At 38.7% G+C, this 25,782-nt stretch overlaps 1 protein-coding gene across 4 annotated transcripts in view; it reads left to right on the forward strand.

The window, feature by feature from the left end:
- The window catches only part of LOC148844565 (Cleavage and polyadenylation specificity factor (CPSF) A subunit protein), a 59,149-nt gene that overhangs the window by 8,461 nt on the left and 24,906 nt on the right, over positions 1–25,782 (forward strand). For 2 of the 4 annotated variants that reach the window (XM_088953065.1, XM_088953063.1), the window contains exons 2-7: positions 5,173–5,307; positions 5,528–5,607; positions 5,738–5,821; positions 21,725–21,812; positions 21,968–22,128; positions 22,520–24,548. In XM_088953065.1, coding sequence (XP_088809191.1) covers positions 5,173–5,307; positions 5,528–5,607; positions 5,738–5,821; positions 21,725–21,812; positions 21,968–22,128; positions 22,520–24,548 — 2,577 coding nt within the window. Of the gene's footprint in view, positions 1–667; positions 4,372–5,172; positions 5,308–5,527; positions 5,608–5,737; positions 5,822–7,865; positions 7,913–21,724; positions 21,813–21,967; positions 22,129–22,519; positions 24,549–25,782 lie in introns of those variants that run through there. The other 2 variants (XM_088953064.1, XM_088953066.1) reach the window with 2 other exon arrangements.

A 25,782-nucleotide genomic window follows, 5' to 3' on the forward strand; every position in this document is an offset into this window, starting at 1 on the left:
AAGTGAAGAAGAAGTAGAAGAAAGAGTGGTGAGAGAGCAGTAGAACACAGATTTTGAGGAGAAGAACATAATGTCAATATTCTGCCGCCGCCACTTTAATTTAATATATATATGTTATGCTAGTTACATGAAAGACATATCTGCCCTTGGTGTTTACATCATAACTGCTAACACATAACAAACAATATAAAACTGAAAAATAAATAACAACTAGGAATAACAGAATAACAAATTGACCACAGCTGTGACTAGATACATTCTACCCTACGGACAGAGTGGGACCACAGTTGTGGGGCCCACATCAATGTTTTCTACAAGTAGCAATGCTAGAAAGGGTGGAATCAGAAATGAGCACATTTGAGAAGACTCAGGAGTAGCCCCATTTGGTGATAAGAGTACAATTTTTATCTTCGATTGATTCTTAAAAATTTTGATAATCTAGCAATAGAAATATTAAAGTTTTAAAATTTTGTCTGCTTGAGGTGCCCATGTTTTTATATCTGTTTACATGGTCTCTCTCTCTCTCTCTCTCTCTCTCTCTCTGTATATATATATATTAGTAAAAAAAAGAAGAATGTGTTATATTGGTTTTGGGTACATACCTCTGAATTTGTTAGATGATGGCTCTTAGCCCGATTGGAAATTTTCTGTTTACTTATTTGGGGAACGGTCATTACCCAATGTTTGTCCTAGCTATCTGGGGTTTAGGAGGGATGGACTGGATACAAACCTAACCTTTGGATTTTTTTTTTCCTGGCATAAAGTATCTGCTCTTAGACTTGAAACTTGTTATCATGCTTGTGAGCTTGAGAATTTACCATTGCAAACCTTCTCTGGGCCTTCCTATTGGTGTTAAAGCTTATGCTATCTTGACTTAGCAACTGGTTATTGACAAACTTGAAGAAAGATGACAGTTGAAAGTGCAAGTGTCTTTCATTTTTGGGCAGAACTGCTGTCATTAAGAGCACATTAGCAAGCGTGCAAATTTATTATGTATCTCTTTTTGTGAAGCGGGACAGCATCTGTTGTTCACCCAATCCCCCCAAAGAAGGATGAACTGATGGACTATGGATTTTATAAAGATTGGACCCATGAACGAAGTACTTTTGGGAATGTGGTTATGGAGGTATAGGTTGGAAAGGGAGTCTTTGGGGGTAGGCTGGTGGTTTATAATGGGAGAATGTATTTATATGGTATTTAGGTTTCTCTTTTATACTTGGGGTTTCTATGTGGATTTGGAAAAGGACAATGGATATAATTTCATCATTTGTTTACTGAATGTACTAACTTCAAGGTGGGAGAAGGATATAAATTGAGACTTTGAAAAGATGAGTACTGTGCTTGTGAAGTTGGAGCAATGATTAGTTGAGTTAAGTTGTTTGCTTGGGAGATTATCTGATTATGTGACTTATGTCCAAGATTTTACCACTAAAGCTCTACGGAAATTCTAGTTAGTGAATGATTTGAAGTTAGGAATGAGCAGGGGGTATTTTGTCCTACCTTAAGAAGACCTTGTTTGAAAGAGAAACTTGTTCAGCAGATTGGGAACTCCAATTATCTCTGCTTTGTTGTCATATGCAAGATGGTGGAAAGAATGTGCTGATAGTTGCTTCTTGATGAAATCATTCTAAGCTTCATTGGCTTCATTCCTAAGAAATAAGATGGGTCATTCGCAAGTTAAAGGTTCATTGGGCAATCTAATCCTCTAAATATATTTTTTTTTGAGAAAAGTTTAACCAAATTACATTAAACTAGGAAAGAAAATATGAGAGGATGTACAAAACAGGGGAGAACCCCAAAGAGAGTACAAGGGAGGAAGTCTGTCACTATATAGCTTTTCTAAGCAAGCACCTAGTTTAGCTAAGCCATCTGTAATAGGATTTAGCTCCCTTGGGATCCAAAACATATTTGCATTTAGACAGTTCAAGGAATCCCTTGCTTTTGCCTAGTAATGGCTCAACCTCCAAGGACCCCCTTCCTTATCCCTTAGCCATTTATGGTATTTGCTGAGTCTCCTACTATTGGAGAGATTTTGAACACCCAAGTTTTTTACTATTCTGATTCCAGTGAGGGCGGCTAGCACTTCAGCCTCAGTTGAATCTGTAAATCCAATTGGGCCACTGAAAACCCAGCAAATATTACCTCTTTCATCCCTCAAGATAGACGTCTGTTTATGCAATAAACAGGATGAGCCTATTAGGTATTTGCTCATCCATTGTAGAGCTGCAGAGTTTACTTGATATTTCTTTACTGTTTTATTTGGAGGATCATTTTGTTGTCCTTCTCATCCTTGTGAAGTTTATTTCTATTTTGGCCTTCAATTTCAGAGGTAAAAAAGTTGATTTTTTTTAATTCTATCCATTGGGGTTTATGGAAGGAAGGAATAGGAGAATATTTGAAAGGAAAGAAAGATAAGAATGGTGTTGACACCTCAAAAAGAATGGTTGTTGATATTAGTTCTCTTTTAGTGGACTGGTTGGTTGTTTATCTTGAGTTCGATTACATGAGTAGAGCTTCTTTTGGTGTTGATCTATTATCAATCTTATACCTTGTAGTTGATGATGTTTAGATCTGTTTATATTGTATTAGCTCCTTTAGTGAGACTCTTGTTGGACAGTTTTGTATGCCCTTAGCTTCAATCAAGATGATATACTTTATGAGTTTATTGTAAATGAATAAAAGTGCATATTTGATTCATGTTCACTTGGTATGTTTCTGTGTAATACCCTTAAACTGGACACTTAATGAGACTCGTGCTAGTTTAGAATGTTCACAGCCAGTGGGTCGGTCTAGAGAGACCTATCCTGACAAGGCTGACAATGTGGTGCCACCAAGTTGGCTGGGGTGGCTTGTCTCAACTACCGGGGTGAGACCCCAGGTACATACAGTGTAGGATTAATTGAATTTTTGAACTGGACTAGATTTCCAGTATTGCCCTGGACCTTGGAGATTGATGGGCAAAACTGGAAAGTTACACCTGACCCCTAAACTCGATTATGATACTGCACTAGGTGTCGGATTGGGCTGTCTTTGATGTACCAATCAGCGAGATCCTTAGCGGGGGTCAAAACCTGGGTATGTTGGGACAGTCTAAGAATTCATCTGAGTGGGTGATCATAGTGACAGGATCAGCCCCTTTGTCGGACAAAGGTAATGATCGGGGATGCACTCTCACTGATGGAAACCAAGATTGTAGACAGCCAATTTCAATCGTTGAGATTTGATTTTGCAAAATATATTTTATATGAGATATAAAAGTATATATATTATGGTTTCGAAATGATTTGCAAAAGGTTTTAATTCCCGGGATCCATATAAGCAGAGAGTGCAACATTGTTCCTTGCAGCCGAGGGAAAGGTCCTCTCTTGTCGGGCAGTGTATGATCATTATGGGTTGAGAGGTTAAGTGTAAGACCATTGAGGATAATACTTGATGGGCTAATCTTGCATTTGCCTACAGTCCCTAGGTGTTACAAGGTGGCTTGGCCCAGGGACCACTTAGGGTAAGTGTTGGGCCCATAGAGCCCATCTGAGGGGTTTCAGGGGGTGCACTGTCCACAACAATGTATTCGGCCAGGCCTTGTAACAAAGGCTGGGCTGAACCCATGTGGCTGATGTGTAGATCAATGTTTGGGTCCCACGCCATACAAGGAAGCCCAATTGGGCAGTAGTTTGGAAGGCTAAATGAATACATAACCTTAAATGGGCCTTAAGCCCATTTCGAACTGGGCTAATTTGATTAGTCACTTAAGGGGCGAATTCTGAGATGGATCAGCTGAAAGGATTGGGCCCACACCCTATCCACTTAGAGAGTCAAAGATTTAAATAAGATTTAGATATGGAAACTTCGTAATTAGATTAGGAAATGGCTGATCTAATCTGCAGATAAGATAAGGGTTATCCCTTATCTTAAAGGGACTTCTAATCCAGATATGATTTTGGTTAGCAACTCCTAATGGGATAGGAGCTGATCCCTTTAAGTCTATAAAAAGAAGAGGGGGCGACAACCTTTAGACATCACAAGCAATACAGAGATTCTTGTCTTCAGAGTTGAGATCACAAGAAGAGAGAATCTGCACCCTGCAAATGCTCTTTTGCCGCCTTCTTCCTGCAGCCGCCACCTACAACGGTTCGATCTCCAGTTCTTGGGAGAAATCAAGATTGGATCTTGATTTCAATCTTTTGGAGAAAAGATTGGTGGGAGTTGTATTCACAAACCGTCCAGGTGATTCTTGAGAAGGGTCAAGTTCTTTTGGAAGAACACTGCTGATTCTGCTCCACCCTGCACTGCGCCATCTTCAGTGGGAGCAGATTTTGGATCCTTCCTTGGGCGTGAACACCTCCATTGGGAGATACTACTTCTCTGTATCAGGTATTATCTCTCCTTACTCCTTTTGGTTCAGATCTGGTTTAGTTTATGGTTCAAGAATGATCATTGAAAATATGATTTTCTAAATGGGGAATTCGATTCCCAGTTGAAGGGAGAGAAAAATTTTTGAAATTCGCCCCCCTTTATTCTGCAATCTTTGAGCGTCCATGTGATGGATTTCCTATCCCTTCAACTCTTATTTTGTTGTTGTCTTCTAATCAATTTCTTCTTGTAATATTTTCTTTTTCATCAAGAAGATTTTTGTTTTATACTTTAGTACAAAAAGCAAAAAACCTCTCCCTAAACAGTTGTAATTTTTTCTCTCATTCTTTAATAAAATTTATTACTTATAAAAAAGCAAAAAATCTTTGTATGGGTTTTGTCAAATTGGTACCTATGCTAAGTTGCTAACAATGTTTTGGTTGGATAAGGACATCAATTACTGTTAAACTATAAACATGAAGGTTTTCAATGCTTGCCAACTTTACTTCCCAAGCTTGTTATGTGTCATGAAATATTAGAAATTCACTAAAAATATTAAAAGTGCGGAATGCCTGCTAGAGTGTGGCTACTGATCTATATTTAACCCACGGACCTGGCTTGAACTCAACAATCCATATGTGTGAGTGAAAGGCAGCTGCATGTAGAAATATAGTTTTCTGATTTTTCGATCTGAGTCCTTATTGTATTGAATTAGTGACTATATTAGTAAGCTGGAATAGAATTTTATTGCTGCCATGAATGAATAAATCAATGGAATAAACTAATATATGGCATGTAATGCATTGATGACATTCTTTCCAGGAAACATCACTAGAGCTAGTAATAATTGGTGAAGATGGAGTTGTACAGTCAGTTTCTGAACAGACTGTATTTGGCACAATAAAAGATCTTGCTGTTGTACGCTGGAATGAAAAGTTCCATACACCAAATCCACAGGTCTGTTTTCACTCCCCATTTGTGGTACAATGTAGTCCTCGAAGGTTGTTGGTATAGATGGGTTTATAGCACGAGTATCTTGGAAATTTCTTTGTAGTTATGTTTTGGATGGAAATGGAAAAGCTGGTATACATGGAGAAGGCTATAAATGTGCCATACTGCAGAAGTTTGTACTTTATTATTTTGATTGCCCAGTTTTATTTTTGTTTTCGTTTTGTAGTTGCTGGGAAAAGATCTTTTGGTTGTTCTTTCTGATTCTGGAAAGCTTTCTTTCCTTGCATTTTGCAATGAGATGCACAGGTACTAAATATCTCCTTTTTCATCCTGAACGCAGAACAAAAAGGAAGCTATTTTTTGGTTTTTCTTGTATATTTTCAGATTTTGTAAAAATTAAGATAACATAGATTGTCTATATTTATTTTTGGTATAGGTTCTTTGCAGTTACACATGTTCAACTTTCCCATCCTGGAAATGCAAGACACCAACTTGGAAGAAAGTTAGCTGTTGATTCCAAGTAAGCTGCTATTGTGGTGAGGGATTTCCTAGGAAATGATTCAAGTGCATGCTCTGTTACAAAAAGTTTAAATGTCAATTGCGAGGAACATATAGACCACTTAAAAATAAGATGTAAGAAATACACCAAACAGGCACCAACAAACCAATAACCAAGCAATTTTAAGAAGTAGCACTCCCAGTATACCAAATAGCTATAAGTGGTATCTGAATTGGATTCCTCAAAAGAGGTTGAACCGTTGAATCCTGGGTAACAAAAAAATCCACAAAACAAGACCACTCTCATGTCTTTATCTGCTGTAATTACCCCCCAACTGTCGGCTGGCTCAACTTTAGAACTAACAAAACAGTCAAACATTAGAACTGATATATAACTTCAACAAATTGCAACTACTCAAAAATTATGAGTTTACTTTTTTGATAATAGAAAAACATGCCACAGTTCAATCATTTCCAGTCTCATGCAAAACAACTACCCCAGATGAAATCTAGGGATGAATAAGCATGAAATGAATTTCTGCCGTTGTCATTTTCACCGTAAAAAATGACTAAAGATTACCAATCTTTATCCAATGAGTGTGGGATCTGTACCAAAAACCTCCATAAACTATGGGCTATCAGCTGGTATAATTTTTGTGAGATCCAGCATGATCTCCTGCTATGGGTAAACATCATTTGTATGGTTTGATGATGCCACAATGTCTTCTGGATCAAGTGTTTTGCTTTGATACCAAGTAGGAATTTAAGACTTAAGCTATGTATCGGTTGTGATTCCTACTGAAGTAAGAGAGAAGTGAAGAAGAAGAGAGAGAAAAGAAAAAAAAAAGGAGAATAAGGAATGGTTGATTGATTCACTTGACCCCTCAATAATGAATTTAAGTTATAATGACAAAAAATGTCTTTCTATAAGTCAAATAAAGTTAGATCTGTCTTTAATACATAAAAACCCAGTTAATTCAGAGAGAATCTATGTTCTGGGCTGTTCTGTAAATAGTGAATAGTTCTTTTTGGGTTATTTGTTTTTGGCCACAACTCCTTGTTGTATAGCTTCTTTTTAATCTAATGAATCAATTTTTTGTGTTTCTGATCAAAAAATAAAATAACAAAAACCCAGTTGTACCCCTATAACTCAACGCCATCCATAAAAAGAAAATTAAATAGTGAACTACCAAAAGTTACATCAATACAATTGAACTACATAATCATTATCTGGTCATCCACTACGATGTCTAGTGTGATTCAAAAATTAGACCTACAAGAAACTCTATTAACATTCTCAAACTTGGGGTGAATCATCCACCACTCACCCACTTTATCAAACATGACTAATATATGATACAACCCTTAATAACATGGTTCTTTTTTTTTTTCCTTTTTGTCTTTTGTGTGCTTGTTGAAGTCATTACAAGAATTGCAAAAAGAAGAACAGTTTGGTGGTTGTCTGAGATTTGGCTGGCCTCTTAAGTACCTTTTTCTTTCTTTTGCTACTAATCCTAGATCTTTGCAGTTCTTGAACCTGGTTGTAGAGAAATTCAGCAAGAAGCTGGATGCTTAATAAAGAATTATACCTCCCTAGGTGGTAGATAGTGCTTACTTCAATATTCTTTCATCTGTCACTTTATACTTGAGAGTGTTACAGGAATTGAAGGGGGAAGGATTAGAGGTTTCCTCATGGATATTTAAGGATGCCAAATGAAGACCATATTATCAATTAGAACACCATGTGTAAAAGCAAGAAGTGATGCTTGTTTCAGTGAGTGTGGGTTCTTTTTTCTTCTCTTGCTTTCTCAGAAATAGCTATGCTGATTTGGAATATCCAATAAAAAGGGTCGTTGGTAGCCTCATGATTCTTAAGATCCCTATGGAAGGCAAAATTCCAATAGATGCCTTAAGGCAAAATTACAATTCCCTTTGCTCTACTCTTTTTCTAGTTACAAATTTGAACATATTTCAAAATTTGGTCTAACCTCCTCCTTTGAAATAAATTGGGATTGTGGTTTCAGGAGGAGCTTGAGGGGTAGCAAATGTGAGTCCCTTGTTCTCTTATTGGTCAAGCTGGATTCGGTCTTCTTGGATCACAATTTGAATGATGGTAGAATTCGGTCTCCCTCCCTTGATGGATTCTTTTCTTGTGCTTATTTTTTCAACCTACTTGTCCACTCTGATTCCTTGGAGTTGAATTTCCTGGTGAAAGAGATTTTGTGTAAGCCTATCCCCTCAAAAATTCAAGCTTTGTTCCTTGGAAAGATTAATACCTATGACATGCTGCAGAAAAGGAGGCCTAACTTGTGCCCTTTTCTTCATATGTGTATACTTTGCAAAGCTTGTGGTCCTCATTTACTAATTTCCTGTCTTCTTGTGTCTTGTATTTGGGAGTATTTTTATTTTCTCATTGGTTGTAGGTCAGTCCCCCTCAAGATGTGGTAAGCCTATTTAACCCCAACTTTCTTAGGTAGCCAAGGAGGAGAATGAGAATTATGTGGAGGGCGGAAATGGCAACAATGATGTGGTCTATTTGTGAAGAAAGACACCAAAGAATCTTTATTGATAACAACAGGTCTAAGGAGGAGCTCATAGAAGCCATGAAAGTAAGAACTGCACATTGGGTAAAAACATTGGACCTCCTTAGAGTATTCTCAGTTAATGAGATAGTAAGAACTTGGTTTTGGGCTAAACAAGGGGCAGAAAGGGATTCACTGTTTTGGGCTAAGCTGTAACTTTAGTGTTTTTTCCTTTTCTTGAGGTCCTTTGTTGCTCTTGGAAGATAAGTGTGTTTGTCTTCCTCTTGTAAATCTTCTATTGACGATTTAATGAAAGTGTTATTGATAAAAAAAAAAAAAAAGATAGTAAGAACTTGGTCAAAAGTGGCACAAACAGATAGAAGGAAAGACAGTGTGAGAGTGGATTGGAAACTCCCAGCTGAAAACAAGTTGATGCTGAACTTTGATGGTAGCTCCATGGGAAATTCGGAGAGGGCGGGCATAAGGGGTGTGTTTGGGAACCACTTAGGCATGGTGGAGGCTATGATTCAAGACCAACTGGTTTTGGTGACTGGGTGAGAGCTGAAATTAATGGCCCTGTTACAAGAATTGAGATTAGCACAACTACAGTTAAAAAAAGGATTGAGATTAACACGACAGCTTCATTTTCGAGAACTAGAAGTCAAAGGAGATACAAAGTTGGTCATATCTTGGATAAGGCAAATTAATTCAGCACCTTGGGGTTACAGACACACACCTTATGGGAGATAGGTTACCTAGCAAGGGAACTCAATATCACCTTCAGTTGGATTAGAAGAACCTCAAATGGGTTGGTAGATGTACTAGGAAAACAAGGAGTTGATAGACGTCATTTGTTTTGGGCAAAAATGTTAACTTTTATTTTATATTGGGGGGATTGGTTAGAGTGATCCAACAGCTGTACTAAACTTTAACTTCAGATTTTAATTAATGAATCTCTTTTGCTGATGAAAAACCAGAGTCTAGGAAGTCTTTGGCTTAGAAAGCAATCCTTCTATCTTAATTGTTACCGGAATCCTAGTCCCTGGAAAGCACATTGAGTTTAATATACTAAGGGAACTTTGAGAAGATTGCAATGATTGGAATTGGATCTCCAAGAAAAAGCATTGCTGAATCTATTAGTGGGGCTATCCTCCAAACTTTTGTATGCAAGCTGTATTTAATTCTGAAAACTGAACACCAGACTTAGGGGCTGTTTGAGAACCGCTGAAGGGACTGAAACGAATGGCTTATTGCTTTGTCTTGTTTCTTTTGGATAAAATGAAGTAATTTTATTAGAAAGTGGATAAAATCAGGTCCAAGTGTCTCATGGAGAGGTGTGAGCTGCGACCTCCCCACACAATCAAAACCAAAAACAGATTACAGCTGTGCCCAATACAAGTGTTCCCTATTTGTTCCCTGCTTGGCCAAACTTTCTGCCATGGCATTTGCTGATCTCCCCACCCAATGTGTTCTGACATACAGACTTCTTGTCAGCCATTTGAATTTCTTTATTTCATTCTTAAACATAGTTGTCAAGGCGACGCCTAGGCAACAAGGCGCCCTTGGAGGCTCACCTCGCCGAATCGCCAAGTAGTTTTCTATAGCATGTTCATAGTTGTCAAGACGACGCCTAGGCGGGCACCTAGGCAACAAGGCGCCCTTTGAGGCTCGCCTCGCCTAACCGCCTAGCAGTTTTCTACTTCCTACTATAAAATACTATTTTATTCATTCTTTTTTGAGATTATAATTATAAAATGGACGTTGTTAAACTAAAATAATCATTTTGTGTGTTTATATACTAATTTCTTTTTATTATTTTCTTATTTATTAGGGTTTAATCAACACAAACATTGCTAAATGCTGTATTGAACCCTCAAAGACTTAAAAACCTGAACCAATAAGTAAGGAAGAACTTAAAATTTTATCTAATCAGCACATTTTCCTCTTCCATATATTCTTCTTCTTCTTCTTCTTCTTCTTCTTTCTTCTTCTTCTTCTACTACTACTACTACTACTACTACTACTACTACTACTACTACTACTACTACCAATACTTTTTATTTTCTTCTTTTCCTATAACAAAGATAAGGGTTCACCCCCTATATTTTTTGAATTTTATTTTCCTTCTTCTTTTTCTTCTCATGATATATGTTGATTTTCTATACTTTAATATGAAATTTATACTTTTCTTATGAAAACCATGAATAATTATGAGAGAAATATGGTTATGGTACCTAGGGAACTACCCTAAGATCTATGTTTTTAACATAAAAAATCCATCGCCTAGGTGACGCTCAGGCGCTCGCCTAGGCGACTAGGCGACAAGACGCACCCCCTAGTCGCCTAGCCTCGCCTTGGCACCTTGAAAACTACGGGTGTGTTATAAAAAACTTTTATATTCTTAATTTTTTGAGGTTATAATTATAAAATAGACATTTTTAAACTAAATTATTCATTTTGTGTGTTTATATGCTAATTTCTTTTTATTATTTTCTTATATGTTAGGGTTTAATCAACACAAACATTGCTAAATGCTGTATTGAACCCTCAAAGACTTCAAAACCTGAACCAATAAGTAAGGAGGAACATAAAATGTTGTCCAATCAACACATTTTCTACTTTTTCTTTACTAATTTTGTGCGTTTATATACTGATTTCTTCTTCTTCTTCCACCTTTTCTTTTCTTCTTTTCCTGTAACAGAAACTGGGGTTCAGCCCCTATATTTTTTGAATTTTTTTTTTCTTTCTTCTTTTTCTTCTCATGAATATGTTGATTTTCTTTACTTTAACATGAAGTTTATACTTTTCTTATGAAAATTATGGATATTTATTAATGAAATATGATTATGGAACCTAGGGAACTACCCTTGGGTGTTCACCTGTCGCCTAGCCTCGCCTTGGCGCCTTGAAAACTATGTTCTTAAAGCACCAAATCACATATTCTGGTTTTTGCATCCACCCTACAACCACCTTGGAGTCTCCTATTATTAGTTGTTCCACTCTTAGCTGTACTGTAAACTGCACCCCTTGAAGGGCAGCTAGTAATTCTACCCTTGTGGAGTCTCCTACACCTAAAGGGCCCGAGTATATGAGAATCACATTTCCACTTTCATTCTTTCTGCCCAACTCCTCCAAAGATCATCAAATGAAAACTGGTGAAATAGATTCACAGATTTCAGCCATAATATAGCCCTATGCAAGATGCACTCCTTTAGTTCTTGTTGACTTCTCTTTTTCTCTTGGAAGGTCCTGGCATTCCTTTCTTCCTGTACTGTCCAAATCAAAGCTGCTCTTGCACACCTCCACATTATTCTTCCTCTTCTAGTGTGCCAAGTAAAGGTAGATGGATCAAAAAGCATGCTTACTTCTGCTGGCCTATTCCACCTGCACCCAAAGATCAAGAAGAGCCAATCCCACAACTCTGTAGTGACCGGACAAGAGATTAGTACATGATAACAGTCCTTGCCATGAGACCTACAAAGAGTACACTAGTTAGGTGAGATACAAAGATATGGTCTTCTCATTTGTAGATTACCCAAGGTGTTTACTTTCCCAAAATACACTTCCTAGCGGAATGCCAAAACCTTATGGGGAATAGACCTATACAAAACCTCTTTAAAGGGGAAAATCTGTTGAAAGGGAGTTTGGCAAAGGGATTTAAAAAAAGGAAGAACAAGAGAAATTTTTAGAGGGTTGAGAAGTCCAAATTCTTTTGTTTGATACAAGGGGGTCCAAACAAACTTTGTCAAAAAAACTCGGGTTAGACTCTCAATCTCCTCATCTCTTAATCCTCTATGGAACCCAAAATCCTTAACCGTGCCATAGGATTTTCCAAAGGGGAAAAGAATTTTGACACATGCTCTTTTTTAAACCTAGAGGCAGTGAACAAGGATGGGAAGAGGTCCTTCAAAGGAGCCTCTCCAACCCAAGTATCCTCCCTAAAAAGGACTAAATTACCATCACATACATCATACCTGACAAAGTTATGAAATTGAGGGAGAACATTGTGGATTGCCTTCCAAGATGTTGCCAAAGTTGCCAATCGAGATAATCCTACATTCCATCCGTTCTCTGAATAACCATGGATACTTCCTACTACCTTGTGCTACAATCTATTTCTCTCTAGTAGTGACCTCCACAACCACTTCCCCAACAACGTTGTGTTCTTTTGTAGTACATTCCCTATTCCCAAGCCTCCCTTCTCTTTACTCCTACATGCCACTTCCCACTTTATCAGATAATCCTTCCTACTCTCCCCCAGTTCCCATATGAAATTCCTCATCAATTTCTCTAGTTTCTTGGCTACCCTAGTTGGATTCCTAAAGATAGACAAAAAGTAGGTTGGTAGGCTAGTAAGAGTGGCTCTAATCAAAATGATTCTACCCTCTACTGAAATGTAGTTTTTTTCCAAGAGGCCAATTTCTTTTTGAACTTCTCAATAACTGGCCACCAAAATCTGCTTTCCTCAGGGTTTGCCCCTAATGGAAGTCCCAGGTAGGTCATAGGCTAAGTAGAATGTAGAAATAGAATATTCTAAACATTCTGCACTAGCCTCCACCTCTCCACTTTCCAAATTTACACCTGCCACACTACTTTTTTCAAGATTGAGTCTCAGATTGGAAATCCTTTGAAATCTTTTCACCAACAACTTCGGATTTTTTACTTTCTCAAGATCACCCCTTCACAAAGAATTAGTATATTATTTGCAAATTGAAGATGGGTAACTGAAACTCAATCCCTGCCTATCCTCCACCCATTTACTGTGTCCTCCCTCTTAGCCTTTGAGATCATTCTACTGAGGACATGAGCTATTATGGTGAAAAGGAAGGGTGAAAGAGGACTCCCTTGCCCTACTCCCTTATTAGGCTGGAAAGGAGTCTATGACCACTCCATTAATCAAGATAGAGAGATGACAAGAACTGACACAACCATTGATCCACTTACACCACATGTCTCCAAACCCACCGTTTCTCAAAACTTGTGAAAGGAATTGCCAACCCACCCAGTCATAAGCCTTTTCCAAGTCCAACCTACAAACAAAACCTTTCTTTTTAGATCTTCTCATTTCCTCCAGGCACTTGTTTGCTATCAAGATCTGGTTTGTAATTTGTCTCCCTTGTACAAAGGCTCCTTGGGCTTGGGAAATTAAGGAGGGTATCACTTCTTTAATTTTCAAGGATAGAAAATTAGCTAAGATCTTATAAATACTGGTCACCAAGCTAATGGGCCTAAAGTCCTTTGGGTGGATGGCATTAATCTTCTTGGGGATTAAGGCCAAGAAAGTGGCATTGACTCCTGGGATCACTATGTTGTTATCTTCAAATTCTTTAAACACCTCACATAAATAATCTTTTAGTACATCCTAACAGTCTTGATAGAATGCCATTGTAAATCCATATGGACCTGATGCCTTAGATCTATCCACCAAAACACTGCCCTTTTAATATCCTCTTCTTTAAAGCTTCTTTTCAACCAGCTTACTTTTTCCTCTTCCAAACTTGGCCATTCCAACTCTTCTAAAAGTAATCCCTCATTCAAGGGTCTTCCATAAAAAGACTTGAAGTGATTGACAAAGGTTTTGGCTATTTTCTCTTGACTAGTAATCACCTCCTTTTCCACTTCTAATTTGGCGACAATTTTTTCTTTGTCGACCATTTGCCAAACCATGAAAAAATTTCGTATTTCCATCACCTTCTTTAGTTCATTGATCCCTTGATTTTTGTCTCCAACTAATCTCCTCTCTGAGTAGTACATCTTCCAATTCCTCTTTCTGTTGTCTTCTTATTTCTCTATCTTGTTCATTCATTAACCTTGGTATTCCTTATCATCCAGCTCTTCAATTTGAGTGATTAGATTCAACTTTGTTCTTCCACTCTACCAAAATAATCTCTATTCCACTCTTTCAATTTGAATCTCAACCTCTACAGCTTCTTATGGAACCTAACTTTCTTCCATTTTACCCTTCTCAACTCTTCATTCCATCACTCCTTTACTTTAGTCTTCAACTCCGGATGTGTTGACCACATGTTTTCAAATCTGAAGGGTCTAGGGCCTCCACTCCTATTTTAATTGGGCAATGGCTTAAGGTGACCCTAGGCAGGTCTCTAGAAACCAGGTTACGCTAATAGTTCTCCCATGCTAAGTTGAAGATGAACCTATCCAATTTTGAACACAGAGGGCTTTCCTAGAGATTTGACCAGGTGAACCTAGTTTGCAGGACTAAGATTTCCTTATGAAACCATTAAAGTTTCTTGTGCTCATTGTAATTGACAGTTGGGTGTTACTAGTTTCATCTAAGAATCTAATTGCATTAAAGTCCCCTATCCCATAATCCTTTAATTGCTAACAACTCCTCCCACATTTCATTTCTCTCTCTCTATATGAATTGGGGCCATACACATTGGTTAACACCTGAATAATGCCATCCTTACATTCTTGAATTTGATTGAGACCGAGAATCTTCCCATCAGTTCCTCTACAGGTTCTACTACCTCTTCCTTCCAAACTATTACAATCACCCCTGAGGCCCCTCATCATGGAGTGGAAGACCAACTTACCCCCCTTGATCTCCAAAAGCTTCTAACCCACCTTCCATCTAGTTCAGATAATTTTGTCTCTTGCACTATTACTATGTCTGGTTTTCCCCTCCTAAGTAGGTCCTTTATCACTCTTCTCTTTCTTGCACTCCCCAAGCCTCACACATTCCAACTGATAATTTTCATCATTTCTTCTCTTCTAGAGTCCCTTTACTCGCTAGTCTCCTTTCCTTACCTAGTGATCTTCCTTGTCTCTCCCCTTCCACTAAACTCTAGGTCCCCTCAATGTCGGACTTTAATCTCTCCACATCAGTCTTGTTTTTTTTTTCTTTTTATTTCCGTTTGTTAGAGTTGGCCGAATAAGGGTAGATTAGCCATCTCACCTTGGTTAAGTTATGAGCTTATGTGGCAGTCTTATTAGAGGTTCTCTGTCCCATACTTAAGTAGGGGCAGTTTAGTCCCTGTACATTTAATTAGAAGCCTAATCACTATTAAGAGGTCGACTGATAGGGTTTAGCTATCAAGTTCGACAGTTCTTTCATCTTCTTCTTCTTCTCTTCTCTTTCCTCTTCTCCTTACTGGTTCGGACTACAGTAGCTACAGTAGCTACAGTGCTACAGTGAAAACATGGTATCAGAGCGTGACAACTTCAGTTCGTGACAACTTCAGTTCTCTCCTTTTCTTCTCTGGGCTGTCAATGGAGAAAAGTGATTCGTCCCAGGCCTGAAACATCACAGTTTTTTTCTGGTGCACAGAACCTTCTTTCCTAAGGAAACAACTTCAGTAGTGAATGGTTGGCTGAAGCTCTCAAACGAAGGTTGGTTATCTTTCCTCTGTGTGCTGTTGGTATTTCTGGGTTGAAAATCTTAAAGAACTTGAGAGGACTGATCAGAACCTAGAAAACTAAGTTGGTTGTTGCCCTGGTTCTTGGAAAAAATCCAAGAACAGGCTGTGTTTACAGTGACCAAATGGTGTAAGGGCTGCTACTGTAGGTGGCCGAATGGTGCAAGGTGTAATGCAATGGTACTAGTTGAGTTTTTTTTTTGTTGGTCTTGTGGTGCCCTCTTAAAAGCGTTAAAACAGGTCTGTATTGTGTGTGACAGCTATGGATGTGTGGTGGTGCTTGTAATGCACGAACTCTTGACAGCAGTAGTGGTGTGACAACAAGTTGAGTTTTTGTTGAGTAGTTGTGGTGGTGCTTGTAATGCACAAACTCTTGACAGCAGTAGTGGTGTGACAGCTAGTTGAGTAGTTGTAAATGAGCTTACATGTGGTTAGTAAGTGCTGAGTTAATGTCGGTGTAGTCTGTGTTTTCTTTTTGTGAAATCAGTAGTGGTGTAGATAAGAACAAAGGCGTGTGTATCTATCATTGTGTTTAGGGACTGCTGTAGGTTCTGGAACATCAAACTCTTGACAGTAGCACTTAGTTGGTGATTGGGAATTCAGATTAGAGGCAGCATTGAAAGAGTATCATGGCAGCAATGGGAGATGGCTGTAGTGATCAGAAACCTAGTGTGGTGGTTTTCTCTGACTATCTAGGTGTACAGATGACCTCAATTAAACTGAATGGTGAGAACTATGTTCCATGGGCCAAGTCGGTGGAAGTTTTTCTCAAGGCAAAGAGAAAAGTGAAGCATGTGAAAGAAGATAAACCACCGGCTGACTCTCCAGGGTTTGATGATTGGGAACAAGAGGATGCTCAAATCATGACATGGCTATGGAACAATATGGAACCCAAAATAAGTGCCAACTTCATGTTCTTAGATACAGCTAAGGACATATGGGAACATGCTAAGAAGCTGTATTCTGGGCAAGATAATACTACAATTGTATATCAGCTCTATCAGGAGTACTTTGGTCTGCAACAAGGAAATAAAACCCTAGAAGAGTACTATGCCAGTATGAAGAACCTCAGAAATGAACTCAATGTCTATCATCCTCTCACTCCAAATGTTAAAGTTCAGCAACAACAGAGGGAACAACTAGATGTCACAAGGTTTCTAGTGGGGTTGAAATCAGAGTATGAACCAGTTAGAGCCCAAATATTGGGGGGCTCTACCCTTCCTACACTTGAGGAAGTGTTTGCTCGGCTCTGCAGGATTTCTTTGGGACAGATAGAGAATCCCACACAGTCTGATAGATCAGCTTTTGTAACAGCTAGAGGAGGTGGATATGGTACGAAAGGGGGAGGACATGCCTCCCGAGGAGGTCGTGACTCAGGGGGAGGCCGTGGCAAAGAAAAAGGCAGCTCTACAAGGAAGTGTACCCACTGTGGCAAGGAAGGACATTCCGTAAATTTCTGTTATGATCTTCATGGTCGTCCTCCCTCTAAATGGGCCAATCATGCTATTGCTGGTGGGGTTGATGTCAGTGATAATCAACAGGCAGACCTAACTCCTTCCACATCTACATCTGTTTCCGGAAGGGAGATGGTGAGTGTACCGCGTGATGAGTATGAGCGGTTCCTTCAGTCCACTTCACAACACACTACTGCTACTCTTGCCCACTTAGGTATAGCTTGCCTGTCATCTAAAACCTCTCCTTGGATTATTGACTCTGGAGCCTCTGATCACATGACCAGGTCTCCAGGTGTGTTCTCTTCTCTCTCTGAAACTTCCACATCTCAAACTGTTACCCTTGCCAATGGTTCCTCCTCTCCCATCTGTGGTGTTGGCAATGTTGACATGGCTTCTCTTTCTTTATCATCTGTTCTATATGTTCCTAAGTTTCCATTCAATCTTATGTCTGTTAGTAAATTAACCAAGACTCTAAACTGCTCTGTGTCTGATAGAAGATCTACTACAGGTTATTGCACATTTCTTGGAGGAAATCTTGTGACGTGGAAGAGTAAAAAGCAGACGGTTGTGGATAGAAGCAGTGCTGAAGCCAAGTACAGAGCCATGGCACACACTACATGTGAATTAGTGTGGTTGAGGAATCTCCTACAAGAAATCGGGTTCCACATGGATAAACCTATGAAGTTGTACTGTGACAATCAAGCTACGCTCCATATCTCATCCAATCCAGTTTTTCATGAGAGAACAAAGCACATAGAGATTGATTGCCACTTTGTGAGGGAGAAGGTTCTTACTAGAGAGATAAGCACAGAACATGTAAGCTCAGGTGATCAGTGGGCAGATTTGTTTACAAAAGCCTTAAGCTCAGGGAGAGTGAACTATATATGTAACAAGCTAGGATTATATGATATATATTCTCCACCTTGAGGGGGAGTGTTAGAGTTGGCCGAATAAGGGTAGATTAGTCATCTCACCTTGGTTAAGTTATGAGCTTATGTGGCAGTCTTATTAGAGGTTCTCTGTCCCATACTTAAGTAGTGGCAGTTTAGTCCTTGTACATTTAATTAGAAGCCTAAATCACTATTAAGAGGTCGACTGATAGGGTTTAGCTATCAAGTTCGACAGTTCTTTCATTTTCTTCTTCTTCTCTTCTCCTTTCCTCTTCTCCTTACTGGTTCGGACTACAGTAGCTACAGTAGCTACAGTGAAAACACCGTTCTTTCCTCATTCTTTTTGTCATTCTTCTTATGGTACCTCTTCATTCCTCCCTTCTCATCGATATCAACTTTTTTAGTATTCCTATCAATTGCCGAAGTTAACTCTTTTCCTTTACCCTCTTTTCCAGCATCCACCTCTAATTACTTCCTAGTTGATTCCTCCCTCCCCTTATTCTCTTCTACTATCATTCCTTTTGCATGAGCTCTTCAAAGTCCGTCATAATCAACTCCCATATTCTTTCAGCCTCCTCTCCCGGTTGTTGACTAGTTTTGGACCCAACCTTTTCTTTTAATTTCTCATTGTCACCTTTAGCCCCCTAGATTGAGCACCACCCCCTTCCAGGTGAGATGCAGGAGTATTTGCAATAGGCTCAGCACGCAAGTCAGCACCAAAAAACAAATGGACATTCATACTTGGGTACCTAAAAAGATGAGGGAGGACTATTTGGAGCTTAGAGCTGGATATTTCAACTGAGGCCACGTTCTTCCCCTTAACCGGACATTGCAGTGGGGTGGTATGGGTTAGATTACGTCCTTGTCAAATCTCGTTGTGAGAGGACCCAATCCCTGTAACTCCCTTTTTGACCTACCTTCACAATCCTCAGTGGAAGCCTGCCCCTCTGTACTTACCCCCAGACAACACTGCTTCATTGGGTTAGCTCCCTTTTTTTTTGATAAGCAAAAAGACTTTTATTAATAACAGAGAAATATTGAATTACAATAGTTATAGGTTGCAGAATGCATTAACCCAATCTGCAAACACTACAAAACATTTACAGTTCTTCCCAGTACAAGGTAGATCTATTTGCCCCCTGTTTTGCTAGGGTGTCCGCCTACCCATTTGCAGTCCTTTTGACCCAACCAAACTGAGAGCTGAACCTCCTTGCAATTATGTCAATTTTTCTGTATATAAATTTGAGCTTCCAAGGTGCTGATGTGATGTTTTTAGCCCAAGAAATGACCAGCAGTGAGTCTCCTTCTATTTCTAAATCTGTTGTACCAATCTGCTCAGCCATCTTTAAACCCTGAAGTAGAGCCAAAGATTCAGCCTGTATTGAGTCACCAATACCTATTGGTCCTGAGAAGAGTGCCACAACTTCACCTAGATGATTTCTAATCACACCCCCTAGATCTGCCCTTCCCGAATTACCAAAGGGACTCCCATCAAGTTAAGTTTTAGTTTGTTCAGTGCAGGTGGCTTCCACTCTGCTCTCACAACTTCTTTGGGTGCATCTATTTGTGCTACTTCAGTCCAGCTTCTTAGAATCTCATTCGTGGAGAAGTTTTTGAATAGTTCCATGGTCATCACCCAATGTGCAGTTCTGATTTTTATGGTTATCAACCAAAGACTCTTCTCTGGAAAAAGTAAATCAAAGGAGGAAGTCATTGGGTTATCTCCCTTGACAATGGGGAGTGTAGCTTGCATAGCAAAATAAGCATCTGTTTTAACCCGTTGCCCCTCATTGACTCCAGAAGCTTGTATGGTGTTAATCTTTCTTCATCTACAAACATAATTTCTGTATTAAAACTAGCTTCGTCCATCATATTTTTTTTGATCAATAACACAATTCATTAATTATCACAATAAATTACAGAGGGGAAGACAAACTTTCTTATCTTCCAACTACATAATGAGCTCCAAGAGAGGAAACAAGAGAGAAAGAGAGAACAGAAAAAGAAGAAAATTAAATTACATCTGTGCCCAGAACATGAGATCCCTGTCCACCCCTTGTTTAGCTAACCCATCAGCAAAAGAATTAGCTGATCTTTTTACCCAACTGATTTTAACTTCCATTTCTCAAACCAGCCACCTGTTTTTCCTCTTCAAATTACTATAATTCCATAAACCACTATCTTCTTTGTTCAGCCGCCCAACCACCACCTCTGAGTCCCCTTCAATTATGAGTTTTCTGATATTCATCTCCCTAGCTTTCTGAACACCTTCCATAACTGTGTGGATCTCAGCTCTGAGAGAGTCATCCACTCCAATTAGGCCTGAGAACATGGCAGAAACAAATCTGATTCATCTCCCTAGCTTCGTCCATCATATTGAGATTTGTTTGCAAATCGATGCTGCTTAAGCTCACTGTATCAGTCCCATCTGACTCTTCACTACTCTCTTCATCTGGGCATTCTTTTCGCCTCACACTCCTGGGGTTTTGCCTATCTGGCGATACCAAATCTGATTTCTTAACAGGTACCCACCGAAGATAACTATTGGAGGGGGAACCCACGCCTGAATTGTGACTATGAGCTGAAGAGCTCGAGGAAGACAATGATGGATGGTTTTTATCTTACCTTTCCTTTCCTCAAGCACATGAATATTGACTCATGTGTCTCTCCTTTATCAGCTCCATCAAAAGAAAACTGGGCCTTTTTAACTTCAACTCTCAGTCCAGTTGAAGTCTTGGGCTTTGAATGATTTACCGGCCCAATTAATTGTTGTTGGGCACGTGATCACTTAAGGCAGCATACCTTGGTTCAGAATGCTTCTTCTTTGGTTCAGACCGGTCTAAATTTTCCACCTTCCCTCATTTTTGAAAGCCTATTTTGCCGCCTTTCACCACTTGTACATAGGATCTACTACCCGCCTTTTAGCAGCATAGTTGCCTTCTTTGCTTCCCTAATCTTCAGACAGTTTACCTCTAGTTTTCATTTCTTCAAATAAGAGCTCCTTGGCTTCAACTTTCATGGTTCTCCTCCATTGGCCAGCATCCACGGACCTGTTCTCCTCCATCGGCAACTTTAGAATATTCTGTTTTGTGGTTCCAAGAAAGATCATAATGGAATAACACAGAGAAACACATATGGTAATATAACCTACGATACTAGGATACATCATTATTTCTTTGTCTTTTAGTGAACAATTAATTAAAATGGTTTGAACTCATTAGTGGTTGAAGCTGAAGTTTGGTTGATTACCATACCCTTGAATATTTTATTATTTAATTGTTTTTCCACCAAAAAACAAAGCAATAAGATGGCCCCTTAGATGCAATGAACATGGCAATTGAAGTTCTATCTTCAACTAATAATTGAGATTCAAAATAATGATATTCAGAAATTAACATACTCTCTCTCTCCCTGCTCACCAGTCTTTAACTAATTTAAGAAGCAGTCTTCAGTTTGACTTGAAAATATGCACAACTTTCAAATTGTATTTGGTTTTATTAAATATGCCTTTTCTCATTCCTGTGGTTCATTACTTATTTTTTTATGCAGGTGAATTTAATTTTTTCCTTCCTATCCTCTTTCCATTTTGTCTCCAGACTTGAATATGTCAAACATGAAAGAAAAAGTGTGTCTCTATGACTCCTCTTTGTTTCTTACATTTTGTGCTTTGAACTCTGCAGTGGCTGTTTTATTGCTGCTAGTGCATATGAAGATCGATTGGCGTTGTTTTCTGTTTCTATATCGGCTAGCAGCAATATTGTCAATAAGGTTGAATTATATTTTTATTTGCTCAACATTTCTTATGGGACTGAATTGCTCTAAATGCTAGTTGATTAAATCTTTATTATGATATTCGTTCTGTTCTGATATTATGCTAATTTTTGTAAAATGTTTGAAGATCCTTTGATATTTCTTAATTTCAGAAAATATTTTATCCACCTGAACATGGAGACACAAGCAAGGCAATAGGTATTCAAAGAACCAGTATTTGCGGTGTTATATGGAGCATGTGTTTCATTTCAAAAGATGCTAGTCAAGTCAGTTGGAACGAATGCAGTCCTATTCTAGCAATTGTTCTGAATAGGTACGACTTTATTGATTCTGTATGTGTAATATTATGTTTTCAGAATGTTTTTTTTGATATCTTCTGAAGGGCTACACAACGGGGGGTAGCCCATCCCCCAACCAATAACCCCCCCAACCCAGGTGCAGGTGGGATTGCATCCCGAGTCTCCGCTACGACCAGAAGGAGACCTTACCAACCAGCTGGTTGGCAACATTATGTTTTCAGAATGTTAATTCATTTTTTCAATGTTCAAAAGTGTTGAAGGCAAAGATGTTATCCTTTTCTTCCTGTCTATTCTTATAGATTAATACAACTGCTTACCTACTATTCTACTGATTAAAAAAAAATATGCGTACCTACTTTATGGAGTTATTCCTCTGCTTGAAAGAAGTGTATTCTCATACTGCAGGAAGGGATCAATCCTAAATGAGCTCTTGTTATTGGGATGGAATACCAAGGAACACACTATTCATGTTATTTGTCAGTATACTGAAGCTGGGCCGACAGCATTTGACATTGTTGAAGTTCCTCATGCTAATGGCTTTGCATTTCTATTCCGGGATGGTGATGCTCTTTTAATGGATTTTAGGAATCCTGTCAATCCATGCTGTGTTTATAGAACAACTTTAAGTCTTCTACCTACTTCAACGGAGGAGCGAAATTCTGTTGAAGAACCATGCAGAGGACTTGATGTTGACGATGAAGGTATTTTTAATGTTGCTGCCTGTGCTTTACTAGAGCTGAGAGATTCACGAATAGAAATGATTAAAGGAGATGACCCTATGAGTATAGATAATGAAACCGACAAAATAAATTCTAACCCCAAATGGGTGAACTCATGGAGTTGGGAACCAGGAAACATAAATTCAAGGATGATTTTTTGTTTGAATACAGGAGAACTATTTATGGTTGATATTTCTTCTGAATCTGATGGTATTAGGGTTAATTTATCAGATTGTCTTTACAAAGGTCCACCTTGCAAGGCACTCTTATGGGTTAAGGGTGGATTTGTTGCTGCACTTGTGGAGATGGGGGATGGAATGGTCCTCAAATTGGAAAATGGAAAGCTACTTTATAGTAGTCCCATTCAAAACATTGCACCAATCTTAGACATGGCTTTTGTGGATTACCATGATGAGAAACAGGATCAGATTTTTGCTTGTTGTGGTAAGGCTCCAGAGGGATCATTAAGGGTTATTCGAAGTGGTATTAGTGTAGAAAAGCTTCTGAGCACTGCTCCTATTTATCAGGGCATAACTGGTATATGGACAATGAGAATGAAAGTAAATGATTCTTACCATTATTTTCTTGTGTTATCATTTGTTGAAGAAACCAGGGTACTGTCTGTTGGTTTGAGCTTTACTGATGTGACTGATGCAGTTGGTTTCCAGCCTGATGCCTGTACATTGGCATGTGGCCTGGTGGGTGATGGTTTGCTGATCCAGATCCATAGAAATGCAGTGAGACTTTGTTTGCCCACAACAGCTGCTCATCCAGATGGCATTCCTTTATCTGCACCAATTTGTACATCTTGGTCCCCTGAGAATGTGAGTATAAGTTTGGGGGCAGTTGGGCATCAGCTGATAGTTGTGGCTACCTCTAGTCCTTGCTTTTTATTTGTTCTTGGGGTTAGATCATTTTCTTCGTATCATTATGAGATATATGAGATGCAACATGTAAGGCTGCAGAATGAGTTATCTTGCATATCCATCCCACAAAAAAATTTTGCTTATGAATCATCAGCTTTACGCAATACTTCAGTAGGTAACATTTATGGAACTGGCCTACCAGTTGGGGTCGAGATTGGTTACACATTTGTAATAGGTACCCATAAACCATCAGTGGAAGTTCTCTCATTTGTCCATGATAAAGGCCTAATAATTCTTGCTACAGGGGTAATTTCATTGATGAATACTCTGGGAACTGCTATCAGTGGTTGTATCCCTCAAGATGTTAGGCTTGTTTTAGTTGATCGACTGTACATTGTTTCAGGATTAAGGAATGGAATGCTGCTCCGGTTCGAGTGGCCTTCAATCTCCACAGTATTTCCTTCAGACTTGCCTAGCCAAAACCCTTTTGTTAGTTCCTGCTTTGAGAACGTGACTGCTTCTATATCAAATATGCAACCTTCAATTTCTGTTGGGCCTCAATGTTGTGCTGGTGGTATGTCTGAAAAAGTGGAGGAGAATGTTCCTGTTCATCTGGAGTTAATTGCTATTCGTCGCATTGGTGTAACTCCTGTTTTCCTGGTTCCTTTGAGTGATTCTCTTGATGCAGATATAATTACACTTAGTGATAGGCCTTGGTTATTGCAAACTGCAAGGCACAGCCTTTCATATACATCAATCTCATTTCAACCTGCAACTCACGTTACACCTGTATGTTCTGTTGAATGTCCTAAAGGAATTTTATTTGTTGCAGAGAACAGCCTGCATCTGGTAAGCATTCTACTTACAATTTTAATATTTCTGGTTCTCATGCTCCTTTCTTCTGCAATACCAGTTTTTGTTGTAAACAATACTTACTTTTTGAACCACATAGAACAATTACATCACAAGAATAATTAGACAATGGCTCAAGCAAAATAGTACAGGTCCTTGGTTTCATAACAATAAGAGAGGTAAAAAAGAGTGATAGGGGAACTAGGGTTAACCTTTTGTATGGACAAGCAATCTGCCAACAGCATGGCTGATGCATTGGCGGGACAAGGAGTAAACAGTAACCAATATAATTGGGTGGTGATTTACCAAGGAGAAAGTTGTAACTAGAAAGGAATTCCAGTGCAATAAGGAAGGTAGCATCTCCCAGTCCCATAAGGGGTGCTTGGCACGCTATATGTAATTTCCATTCTTTATTAAAAGATTAATAAATGGATTGTTACTGATCACGATATAATTAGAAAGTGAATCATACTGGCTATAACAATATAACTGTAAGCCTGCAACCAAGGTTTTCAACTTCAACCTGTCATTGACTTGACCAGTTGGACTTGGACTAGTCAACCCGTCATTTGGCTGTTAATCCAGGTCCGTTTAGCCTCTAACCTACTTGCTAAAAATCATTGACCTAGTAAACAACCCAGTAACCTGTCCAGTCAATCTGTTGAACTGTTTGGCCTTGTCAGGGGGTAACTGAGTTGTTGACATTAAACTACCTTTTTTTTAAACCATAAAATACCATTTGTCTTTGGGGAGCTTTTATCTACATCCTAAAAGCTTAATATCCAATGTAAGCCCTTTATTTTTTCTGCGTTTTCTCTTTATTCTTAGCTATTTTTAATGGTAATTACAATTATTCTTTTCTTTACACTTTATTTTTATTTAATATGCTGAATATATTACATTGTAGACATGTCCACTTTTTCTGCACTCGTCAAATTTTTGCTGCATTTATCTTTTTTCTATATTGTAATATTTTTATTATTTATAATTTATGACATCACAAGTTAACCTGTTTGACCCAGATGGTTGAGCCATTGACATGCCATCTAGAGGAAAAAGCAAAACAATTTCTGGGTCAGTTTTTTTTGATAGGAAACAATAACTTTCATTGATGAAATAAAATAAAGAGTACAACTGTCACCACCCAAAGGATGGATGGAGAGCCCATAAACATTATCGGTCTTACAAACAAGCCCAAAACAAAGCCTCCCTATTGACTCCTTCCTTAGCT

The sequence above is a fragment of the Nelumbo lutea genome, chromosome 7, assembly GCF_056320005.1.
Source record: "Nelumbo lutea isolate HS-2025 chromosome 7, American lotus-T2T, whole genome shotgun sequence".
NCBI lineage: Eukaryota > Viridiplantae > Streptophyta > Magnoliopsida > Proteales > Nelumbonaceae > Nelumbo > Nelumbo lutea.